Genomic DNA, 12,900 nt, shown 5'->3' on the forward strand with positions numbered 1-12,900 from the left:
ATATTGAAATGAAAACTTCCTTAAGCTTAATTTTCCAGTTCCCTATTTCTTGGATGCTAGCTAACCAATCTATGATATTGTGGTCACCTGGTGCAAACTAAGCAAGTTTTGCAGAACATGTTACAGACCTCAATTACACAATAATCATTCCTACAAAGATATTATGATAGTGTATATACAAGTAAGACAAGGGTTGGGTTTGGGATACTGGCAGTTAGGATGCCCATCGGTCATAATACGACCTCCCAACTGCCATACTTCAGTCAGAAACCTGCCACTATACTAATCCTTACCCTCTACCAGCAACCCTAAACCTCCCCGGCATACTCATGTTCAAGATTCCAGCTGTTGGTATTCCTGTGCTGGTTTTTTTACTACTTTATAATACATGCATATTATAAAATTAATTACCAAAATAAAATTGTTAGTCCCCAGAAAAACAGGCCATCAGTGCACTGCAAGAGAGGTCCAGGGCCTCCGGTTATAGGCCACTGGAGTGCTGGGCAGTAGATCCTTTGGAGTAATCCTTGGACATGCTGGGCAATCATTGGAGATGTAGCTGATGGGTACTGGCAAGCTGCCAGGAGCGGAGTGAAGGTGGCTGCCTGCTTTTGTATGTGACATGTAGATGGGGAAGGCTGCAGTGTCTACAGATCAGTATATGAGCCAGTTGTAGAAGGGAGCAGCAACCTGTGTACATTCACTGCTATAAATGTTGTTTGGTGCAGCCATGTACAAGGCTCAAACTGTAGCCCCACTCTCCACCCCTCTCACCACACACCCACACACTTCCATGGGACAGTCCACTTCCTGGTTGCACACATGGAAAGTTATGAGGTGAACAATCACACATACTATCCCTTTGGGAAGGCAAGGGTTGGCGCTCTGGGCCTTGTAGCAACTGCACCCATGCTAGTTACACCTTTTGAGTAGTAGCCAGATATGGCACCCTGTATTTTGGTTCAGTAATCCCTCCTGAGGACGCTTCTGCATATGCATATGACACAGGAGTGTGCTGTGAAGGCTGGTCTATCATGAAGTGTTGCCCATCATAAATAATAGTTGTCCATGGGATGAAATTATACAACATTTTGCCTACTTTATGAAATAAAAATGTGAATGCAGATTTGCAAGCAGTGTCAACATTTGCTTGATATATTGTACATACATTTTATTTGTAAAAATCATAATGTAGTTTCAGAACTGGTGCTTTAATATTTGATTTTGTGTGTTTGCCTTTTAGTAAATTGCAAAACCTCCGTTTAGTAAATCTCCACCTGTGCATTTACTTGCATTTACTTGCATTTACTTGCATTTACTTGCATTTACTTGCATTTACTTGCATTTACTTGCATTTACTTGCATTTACTTGCATTTACTTGCATTTACTTGCATTCACTTCATAGACAGAAGCGACGTGTGTAGGAGAGTGATCTGAGCAATGCTAGATCGCTCAGATCACTCGGCACACAGCATTGCACAGCTATGTGTGTTGAGTGATGTGAGAACACTGGCCATGACAAGAACGTGTGGGTTATTAATCATCGGGAGATGGCCCCTACACACACACAGCGATGTAGGGGCAATTTCTTAGCAATGTGGTTAGATTAAGCAAAATCACTCAGAAAATGCCTACATGTTGCTACAGATGTAGCCAACCCTTAGCTGGCGAGAGCTGGTGGAGGGCGGTGGTGTGCGGGCTGGTGGGCGGCTCACTCAATTTAATTTTTTTTTAACAGTCACTATAAACAAATTGTGTGTGTGTATATGTATGTGTGTGTGTATATATATACTGTATTTGAGGTCTGATAAGAAAATTCTTTTTAAATGCTTCCCTTTTTTTAATTTAGCTTTTTCCTTGCTGTCGCAATTTTTTTTTATTTTGCCTGTCACCATTTGATTTTTTTTGTCTTTAAGCTATGCATGCTTGCTTGCTTTTATTTTTTTATTTTTTTTATTTGCTATTTTAATACTTCATCTAACTATTTCAACAGATAAGTGCTCAAGGAAAAGGACCGATAAAGAAGAATGCCAAAAAACTAATTTGTCAAACCAGGAACAGATTGATCCACCAAAGAAAGGCAAAGCATCCTTAATTCTAAAGATAAAGAGAATTTGCAAGCGATCTGGAACCCATGTGTATAAGGCCCATAGACTAAGGCCCCTAAACCAGAGAGATGCAGACAATTTACAGAATAAAGGTGTTTGCCGTAAAAACAGTTACAGACCACGCGCAATGTTTACTTACAAACGAAGGAGGAAGGGTCGCCATAATTGTAACACTATGAAAGGTTTTCCAGATTTAGTAGGCAAACGTATCCGCCACTTGTTTGATGATGGTGATCAAGAAGTTTGGTTCAGTGGTAGAGTCCTGCGTGTGCATCGTCGTTCACGCAAACCACGTGACACCCAGTATGAAGTGTGGTATGATGATGAACCTGGCACCAGGTATTTTTTGGAATTATTGCAGGACTATGAGAAAGGCTGGCTACAGTTGGAAAATTGAAGCATAGGTTAAAAGCATTTGCCAATAACAGCTGACAGGCAGGCCTGGAGCACACAGATTGGCTGGACTACTCTGAAGGATCCTATTGGTTTCAATCTTTTTTTTTTTTTTTTTTTAATATACATTTTTATCCAGGTATCTTGGTAACGGAAGTGTATTGTGAGATTTTAATTTTTTAAATGTTACACTGCTGATTTTGTGGTTTTGTACGATTTTTATGTATTTAACAAGAAGTATCTGCAAAATGTTCTTGGCCAGGCAATAGTTTTATGATAAGTTGAGGCATTACTTGCAGCTGTAAAGTATGTTAGGGTAAGGAGGTCTCTAAATAAATAGGCTCAGTCAGCTTGTTACAGTTCTCTTGGATCTCTCTGCTTAAATTTTTTAGACATGGTGCTAAATGTAATAACCCACCATATGTGGGAGCGGGATACAGTTAATTTACAGATGGCCAAAATAGTGTCAACCATTGGCAGTCAAAATTCCGACATGGTCAAAATGTTTTTTTGTGATTTTTCTGTGAAATAGACTTTCTTTTACTTCCAGGTGGGCATAAAGTTAGATTATAACAGTGTGCTCAAAGCGTGTCATGCAAGGGGACGTGGCACACTGTTATATGGTGTCCATGTTGACATAGTCACCACACATGTCGACATTTTGACCATGTCCGCATAATGAATGTTGGCATTTTGACTGTCTGCCAATGCTTGTCGGTATTTTTATTATCTGTGTTTCCAATGTTGGGAAAACCCGGTTTGGCCTTTTAACATTATTTGCCGCTTTAAATATGGTGACTATCTTGGCAAAATTGCGCTGGCTCACGCACATTGAGGCTTATTACATTTGGGCCATTGTATCGGGTACGCCTACCACACAGGGATTGAACAGCACATCCATATTTTTATTGTTGCAAAATTATTTTACCTTTATCTTATCCTAGGTTTTCTATCAAATGTAATATGGGTATAAGAATCAGAAAGTGAGAGATTGTGGGAGAGTTTTCCGATGTGTGTTTTTTTTTTTTTTTTTTAAAGCAGCAATCAATTACATGGCAAAATCAACCTGTTTTTTTTTTTTTGTTTTTCAGTGTAAATGATTGATGCCTTAAAAAATGGGAAAAATTTCCTAAAATGTTTCACTTTTTGATTCTCACACCCTATTACATTTGGCCCATAATGTCAGTTTTCTATAGGGAATTGAACCTTGTTACTTCTCTTGGGGTATGTTATGTGATCAAATATAAGTGCATATTGCATTTTGTTTGTAAAAGGTTACATGGCGTATTCCACTTAGCCTCACCTGCATCTTAATAACTGTCAATGTGATGCAGGGTGGTTTTATGCTTTTTTTCATTGTTCCATGTAACATGCTCTACACCATTTCGATTTATGTATTAATTGGGTAATCTAAGGGATGATGAGTGCCTTAATCTAGACAACATTAAAAAAATATGCACATCCTTTTTAAAAGTCTATGTATTTATTTTTATTTCAATACTAATACTTTTAAAGTGATGATAACTGAATGTTACTACCAACAAGTTGAACTCTGTCAATATTTATCCCTTCAAACTAAGCTAATTCATAGTCATAATAATAGCACATTGCTCCATTCTAACAAGTCAATAGATATCAGTCTTTAAAGAAGCCAGCCTCAGTTGCAATTGTCTATAAGAGATATTTTTTAGACAGCAACTAGGTTGACAAGCATGAAAGTTGACATGACTGAAGGTCAACAGGTCATTAGGTCGACACAAGCATTATGTAAAAGTTCACGATCTTCGCTTGTAAACTAGGTTTGTATAGAAAGACAGAAGGACACATTTTTTACTTTTATAAACCCCGAATAGACAATAGATTAAAGAATAAAAGGGATAAGCCATATAAAAACATGGACGATAAAGCAGTGAAACTTGTATCAGAATCAAATTATTAACATAACCTGTAATTAGCATGGAAATTAAAATTGTCTACAGCACTTTTTTAGAACTGATACAAAAGAATCACCCAGACAAGTTGTCCTAAGATAATTGTGTCAGTCATTAGGTAATAAAACATACAAATATGTCAAGAGTTTCATTACATACCAAACTTGCAAATAACACATAACATTGTATAGAGTGAAATGAGTGTTACACAGTGTAACAATCTGTATCCTTTGGGGTGTTAACATGAGCGTATTCTCAATTGATGTGAGCTCTAAATGGATACTGATACAGTGCAGGCAAAGTAAGTAATATGGGAAACTGGAAAAAACATATACTGGAGTTGGATAGACACCTAGGGTGCAGTCCCACCTCTGTAACTGCCACTGGCAGGGAAGTCCAGGAACAGAGCATTTTGTACCTAATGGAATGGGTCATGTTGGAGGGTATGGGGTATACCCATATGCTCTATATGTTCTTCCCCTGAAATGTAATTTGATAACATGGTAACATTGTAATGCACCGAGAACCACTGGCAGAGTAACTTTTGTTCCTTCTTGTGCTTCACTACCCGTGCACAAATCGCTCATCCACTGTTCACTACAAACATTGCTTATACTCAGTGGACAGCAGCACCTGCATCGTGGGCCCTCACTACTGACTCTGCACTTTTCAGACACCAGAGCCAGGTGGGTTACCCATGGCAACAGCAGAAACCTGCTTTCTCTCTATATTTTACCATACTTGTGACGCACCCAGAGTCCACTCAACTACGCATTCACTAAACCATATGTTACATGCGTGGATAGCAGCCACCCCAGGTGTCTATCCAACTCAAGTATCTGTTTTTTCCCGTTTCCCAATTTAGTTATGCCCCTTTCAGACTGCACCAAAAAACCTGTATTTTGACGATTTTTAACTGTTTTAAAACTGTAATCTGTGCGGTCTGAAAGGTGCAGAGTGATTTTACAGTTTCCAAAAAAAGTTTTCTTTGGAAACGGTATAAAAGCAGGGTCCTACCCGTTTCAGACACAGGTTTTTTTTGCGGTCTGAAACTGTATTTAGGACCCCACACTGGTATCCTCCTCCCCTGGTACTTGGGCAGCTCGGTCCCCCCCACTAGTACCTGGGCAGCACAATCCAAACCCTCTGCTCCCCCTGAACCAAGGCATCCCCCCCCCCCCCCCGTACCTGGACAGCCAGCCGGTAATACAGGCAACATGGGTTTGTTTGAGAAGCTTTAAAACTGGCCTTCATTGAGCTGGTTGAGCATTACATTTGTGGGTTTGATTATGCTCTCAAAATGGCCAGAAAAAAATAACTTTAATGTGAAACTCAACAGTTTGTTATTTGAAATGAAGGCTAGTCCATGCGAGAAGTTGCCAAGAAACTGAACATTTCCTACAATGGTGTGTGTACTGCTCCCTTCAGAGAACAGCACAAACAGCCTCTTACTAGAGTAGAAACAAGTGGGAGGCCCCGGTGCACAATTAAGCAAGAAGATAAGTACATTAGAGTTTCTAGTTTTAGATATACTCCTCACGGGTCCTCAACTGGCAGCTTCATTAAATGGTACCCGCAAAATGCCAGTGTCAATGTCTACAGTGAAGAGGTGACTCCATGATGCTGGTCTTCTAGGCAGAGGGGCATTTGTGAGACGCAGAACAAGTGGAAAGATGCTGGGAGAGTGCCTGACCCCATCTGTCAAGCATGTTGGAGTTAATATTATGGTTTGAGGCTGCTTTGGTGCTGGTAAAGTGGGAGATTTGTAAAGGTAAAATTGGATTTTGAATAAGGAAGGCTATCACTCCATTTTGCCATGCCATACCCGTGGACAGTGATTGATTGAAGCAAATTTCCTCCTCCAACAGGGCAATGACCCAAAGCACACCTCCAAATTATGCAATAAATATTTAGGGAAGAAGCAGGCAGCTGGTATTTTGTCTGTAATGGAGTTGTCAGTGCAGTTACCAATTAACACCATTGAGCTGATGAGGCAGCAGCTTGACCGTATGGTATGCAAGAAGTGCCCATCAACCAATCCAACTTGTGGGAGGTGCTTCAGAAAGCGTGGGGTAACATTTCTTCAGATTACCAGTTAGAATGCCAAAGGTCTGCAATGTTATAATTGCAACAAAAGGATCATTATTTAACTAAAGCAAAGTTTGAAGGACAAAGTTATTTATTTAAAATAAAAATCATTATTTCTAACCTTGCCAATGTCTTGATTATGTATTATTGATTTTGCAACTCCTTTAATAAATACGTTTTAATGTAAAACACAACTTTGTCTGGGTGACCCAAACTTTTGAATGTTAGTAATATATTTTATTACAAAAAGTTATTATGGTATACTGGACACTTCTCTAATCATTAAAATCCAGAGCCTCAGGGTTAAAGTTGGCCATCTGGAAACATGCATACATTTTATCTATGGTTTTTAATAAAATTACTTAACTGTTAAATGTATTGTCCAAGGTTTTTCAGAGCCAATTGTAACCTCGAGCTTTTAATGTATCATACAGACACATCCTTAAATGGGCTTCCACCAGATGTTTATATGAGGGAACATTTTCTATCCATATTACCAACTTTGTAAGTAGTTTTTAATAGTTTCTCTAAAGGTCTAATGTCTAAGCAAAAGATTTCTTTAAGTAAAAGTAAAATTCATAATAGTGGATATTTAATCAATAACAAGATCTGCTAGCTACCCTAACATCTCCTTCAGGTAACCCTTTGATTATTCCTGGGCTGCTCAAGCGTTACTGTGTGTCTGTGCCTTGCTTCTCAAGGTATTGCAATATTCCAGGTGTTTAGTTCTCCAGGAAGATCACAATGCCTTTGAGGACCCATATGCTGTAAAAATATCAGAGTACCCATGTCTTGGAGACTGGAATGAACACCCTAAGGCATGCATGTCCAAACTATGGCCCTCCAGCTGTTGTGAAACTACAAGTCCCATCATGCCTTGCGACAGTTTTTCTATTAGGGAATGCTAAAACTATGGCAAGGCATGCTGGGATGTGTAATTTCACAACTGCTGTGGAGGGCCATAGTTTGGACAAAAGGCTTTTAATACTATGCAGGAAACAGAAAAATACTGATGCACACCAATAAGATTCTGTATTTCTTGGATGCAATAGAGAAATTAGAGAATTTACCCTTTAGGGGTAATCAATCCGTGCCGTATTTTTGACCCAGGGGAAAAAATCTGCAATTTTCGCCCTTTTTCAGGGTAAATCTTTTTTTTTTTTTCTTCACCTGGGTGAAAAATCCATCAATGATTGAATACCCCTAAGTGCTGAGAACACTGAGGTAGATGTATTAAGCCTTATAAAAGAGATAAATCCAAAGGTGATAAAGAATGATAAGCGTCCAGGCTGAGCCTCAAAAGACAAGAGCAGTACATCAAATAATAAAGAGAAAATGACATACAGTGTACTATTGAGGAACAAAAACCATTTTCCAAATTTTCAAACAGATAACAACACTAGAAAGGTGAAATAAGAAATGATCTCCCACAGTAATAAAGAAAGAACAGGGAAGTGCTGGTAGTTGTCTTTGTATCACAGGTAGGAGAAAAGATATGAGTAGAATACATAACACCGTTATAATGTTCAAAGAAAAGAGAAAAAAAAACAATAAAATATCTCAAAAGTACAATCAAGAAAAGGAAACAGAACAACCAAATATTAAGTAAATAAACAGTATAACCAAATACTTGCTCAATAATAAGCCAGGACCTCTATCCCATATATGGACTGATCCAGCCAATCAGTAGGAAACAAAGATAGGAAAGACTAAGAGAAAAGGTAAAATATAAAAGGGGGGGGGGGGGGGGGGGCGGGGCGGGATAGGTACTAATAGAGAGCAGAATCAGAGGGTAATATGAGGAGTATTTTGTAGGAGTTGAAGAGAGTACCATGAAGTAATTCGACAGCAGGTATGAATTGGTATCTTGGTGCGAGAAGGCAGGGTTTGGATAAATTTGTTCCAACAATTAAACAATGCTGGAGATAACGACTCCTTGTGTAATGAGGTCTCCAACCAGTTCATAGTGAACCAAAAATGTAGTTGTGAGGTCACTGTGTCTAAAGAGGGGGTGGAGGCCTGTACCCATTGAAGGATAACTTTTTTTACCTACCGCTGAGATAAGTTGATGAGCTTTTTATTATATTTTGGGGATATTGGGCTGATCTGCTATATGGTCAAACAGTGCCCAAGATTCAGTACATTGAATGACAACCGTAAAGAGTTTGTAGGATAACTATGTAATGATTGCAAAAAGGTGTGTATGTGTGAACAGTGCTAAAGACCATGAAAAAGGTCGGCATCAGGTATAGGTGCCGATTCTGTGGGCTCAAGGGCCCGAGCACACACGGAAATTGATGAGCACCCACGGGCCCGAGTCCCGCTGCTGGGCCGCCATATTAACTTGCTAATTTGCGGCTGCAGCACCCACATCGCCAGACCCGCCACCTGGGAAACAGTATGCCGGGAAGAAATGAATGTACCTGCACTGTAGGGGCATTTATGTATGTGGAACTCTGTTACCGTAATTTGAATATTGGAGACAACTGTGCTCCATAATATAAATTGGTATTATTTTGTGGCCACACCCCTTCCCCATGAAGCCACTCCTCTATATTTTTGGCTTGAGCTCCCACCAGCAAAAACATAAATCGGCACCTATGGCGTCAGGTGTGTGGCATTTGGGGCTATTGGATTTCTCTGCAGTGCCCATTAAATAGCAGCGTTTGGAGAGAAGTAAGTTTTATGAAATTAGTTTATAAAGCATTCCTGATGGGAACTAGGAGGGATAAGTTTAAGGATTATCAAGAACGTACAGAAGATGGTATCAGGGTCATGGGAGGAGGATAAGGACCTGTATCTTAAGTGTAGGTAACCTCTCACAGTGTGTCACTTCACTGAAAAGTAGCACAACTTCTAGTGGCTGTTATCACAAAGTACAGCGCCGATTTGTCCTGCAGTTGTTATTTCTGAGAAGGATAGAATATACTGACATATACATGTAAGCAACATTCGGGAATAGAAACCTATTAGCATGTTTTTCATGTGTATTATCTTCATTGGAAGAGAGAGGCTCAATTAAAAATCTCCCGCATAGATTCTATCAGGAGGGGAGAAGATATTTTAATTTGGTTACAATCTGAGTAATTAGTTTTTTATTGGCTAAGGCAGATAGGGTTTACTAGGTGCAAAAATAGAACAAAAAGCTGTTCCTACAAAATATATGTTTATTGGCTCCCTACTATTACTATTTGGATCCCATTGCACCAAGAACTTAGGGATTTAGTATCTTTAACTTCACAAAGTTATGGAAAGACCTTACATGTTACTATTATCCTAGTGTATGGGCAGTACGAATGGTGTAATGGTTAGCATTACTGCCTCACAGCACTGAGGTCATGGGTTCAATACCCACCATGGCTCTAACTGTGCGGAGTTTGTATATTCTCCCCTTACTCGCATGGGTTTCCTCCGGGTACTCCGTTTTTCTCCCACAATCCAAAAATATACTGGTAGGTTAATTGGCTCCCGAAAAAAATTAACCCTAGAATGTGTGTGTGTGCATGTACACGTGGTAGGGAATATAGATTGTAAGCTCCACTGGGGCAGGGACTGATGTGAATGGTCAAATATTCTCTGTAAAGTGCTGCGGAATCAGTGTGCGCTATATAAGAAACTGCTAATAAATAAAGAAATATTTGCTAAACAATTTATATAAGGAGAATGTGTATGTCAGTAACTCCGGTATTGGTGTAATTAGGGATGAGTATTACCAGGAAATAGATAATAATCCTTGATGTTTCCTGGTTATAAAAGTAAAATTGCACAAATAGGTTTATATTACATTTCCACAAGATCTCATGTCAATATAACTATAAGGTATATTGAAACATGACCATGATGGGTGATTTTCTTTGAATTCTCAATGAGAAATTCTATCTATCTATCTATCTATCTATGTTAAAAGCAGAAATATTGTTTAAGATGGAAATTAAAAATAATTCTATTATACCCCATTCTCACAAACACTTGGGATATTGCAGGGGCAAGCTCTGATGGACCAGGGAAGTGGCTGAGTGTGAACAGGTGTGTGCATCTACCTGGGTCTATTAACCAGGGAATGGGCATGGTACTTTTCCAGGGTTATTTCCAGATCCAGCACGGGTAGCTGCCAGTATGAATGGTGCAAACTGGGTTTGAAAGAAAAGAGCTAATTAGGGGATCAGTTGAAATGTGCTATCTTTTAAATGCTGCTGAGAGGTAAGGAGATAACATGGCTCACTGGAAAAGACAAAACGGTACGGGGGATGCTGGCCATTAGAGGGGAGGAGGAGATAATAAAAAGCAGGTCACTGGCACTGTGAAGGATGCCACAGTCATATAACATACCCAATATATTCACTGACAGGCATTAAGTAAACCCAGCAGTAGTTAGTGAACAAATTGAATGCACTTTGAAAACACTACTAAAAAGTGCATTGTCACAACCGCAGAAAGAGTGGTGCTGCCCATATGGATTGGCCATTTTATGGCCAGTGTATTAATGTATTTGGGAACTCTGCCCTGGCCAATCCTATAGTGCTGTCCTCACCAAGCTGCCCTGCTGCTAACAGTGCAACACCTGAATGCAGTCAATCAAACGTTCCATCACCACTGCTTATTGAGGAGTCATACAATTGTGACATGGACTCCTCTGCTGTGACCAAAGACAGCACGTTTATGTAGATAGATGAATTGTCAGTCACAACCTTCACCAGCGACACCATCTTACCCAGTGCTTCAACCTTCACCAGCGAAGACCTGGGTGTTTAAATTCCAACAGTAAGTTTTACTTTATAACTTTGTCACTCACGAACTTCTAAATTATTTAAAAAATATATAAATTAAATTAAAGAAATCATTAAAAAAATGTTTAGCTAAAGTAAAGTTAAATACATACTGAAACATCAACAAATACCTGTTGCAGCGTGAAGCTATTATGAAGAAGAGAGGAGGCCTCATGCACAGATTCACTTAAAACTTGTTTGGTTCTGGAGATAATTGATAATTTCGGTAAAAATTCAGGCCTCGGGATTAAATGGAGTAAATCGTTCATTTTACCCTTAAGGGGTGCCTGTCCAGCAACATCGCATGCACTTACCCCTATGAAATGGGTGGACAAAGTTAAATATTTAGGAATATGGGTATCTAGGGACACATCAAAATTTGAAGCTCTTAATCTAACACCCCAGATTGAATATATCAAATCTAAAATCAGACCATGGGGCAGGCTACCTTTATCTTTAACTGGCCGAGTTAATCTTGTAAAAATGATTATTCAACCAAAAATTATATATATAATACAGCACTCTCCTCTCTACTTGCCTCGGAGAATATTTCGTACAATAGAGGGCTTGATTTCTTCCGTGTTGTGGGGCAATAAGAGGGTTACATTAAGGCAAGCTATATTAACAAGAGGTAAAGGGAATGGAGGCCATGCACTACCAGAGGTTTTTTTTTTTTTTTTATCTCTCCTCTCAACTGGCATATATTAAAAAGTGGATAAAAAGGGGAGAGGAGAAGGAAATGGTAGAGGCTCTGGTAGACTTTGTGTCATACGGTCATACACCACTGCATATCTTATTATCAGGCAATATGTATAAAAGGAGGCCACCAATAGTGGGACAGGTAGTAAAGGTGTGGAGACTAACGGAGACTTTACTGGGTAATCAAGGTATTGACCCAGAGACACCATTATATAATGCCCGTTACCTGGCAGAATTAAAAGAACTCCAGGTCAGGGAAATCTGGGGATTAAAAGGAATAGTTGAAATCGGCCAGATGTATGAAGGAGGAGTTTTAGGTTCTTTTCAATCGATAAAAGTTGAATTCTCCTTGCCGAATAATTACCTGTTTAGATACTTACAACTCAGACATGCTTTAGACACCCAGTTCGTCAAAACAAAACCAGACATAAAAAACTAAATAACCAAGAAATTGATAAGAAACTCTTCATCGGGATATGAGATCTCCTTTTTCTACAGGGCCTTAACCCATTCGCAACATAATAATGGGACTGGAAGGTCTGAAGGAAAAATGGGAGAGGGACCGGGGTGGAATTACGGAGGCGGAATGGGATGAAGCAGTGACAAATATAAGCAAAACAACAAATCAAGCTAGGTATCAGCAGGTCCAATTATATATAATACATAGGTCATATATGACACCCGTACAAATGTGCAAATTTGGGGGGACAGACAGTAATAGATGCCCGAAGTGCTTTTTAAATGAGGGCTCATTTTGGCATCTCCTCTTGACATGCCCAGAAGTTGCCAAGTTTTGGTTGGAGGTGATAGAGGTAATAATATCTATGGGCATGCCTAGGAATATATGCACCCCTCGAATGTGTATTTTAGCTATAGTAAACGATCTACCTTTGGATAGCACTACCAGATTATTT

General features: G+C 39.3%; 1 protein-coding gene across 4 annotated transcripts in view; it reads left to right on the top strand.

Annotated features, from left to right (window-relative positions):
* Positions 1–12,900, top strand: part of PRMT2IP (PRMT2 interacting protein) — a 47,508-nt gene that overhangs the window by 32,956 nt on the left and 1,652 nt on the right. Inside the window, exon 5 of one of the 4 annotated variants that reach the window (XR_014473479.1) lies at positions 1,995–2,131. The exons of 1 other annotated variant lie outside the window; for it this stretch is intronic. Coding sequence is in view for 2 of the 3 variants with exons in the window: in XM_083183718.1 (XP_083039844.1) it covers positions 1,995–2,506 (512 nt within the window). In the remaining variant the exon portion in view is untranslated. Of the gene's footprint in view, positions 1–1,994; positions 3,967–12,900 lie in introns of those variants that run through there. 2 more of the 4 variants (XM_083183718.1, XM_083183719.1) reach the window with 2 other exon arrangements.

The sequence above is a fragment of the Crinia signifera genome, chromosome 4 (assembly GCF_055691185.1).
Source record: "Crinia signifera chromosome 4, ASM5569118v1, whole genome shotgun sequence".
Lineage (NCBI taxonomy): Eukaryota > Metazoa > Chordata > Amphibia > Anura > Myobatrachidae > Crinia > Crinia signifera.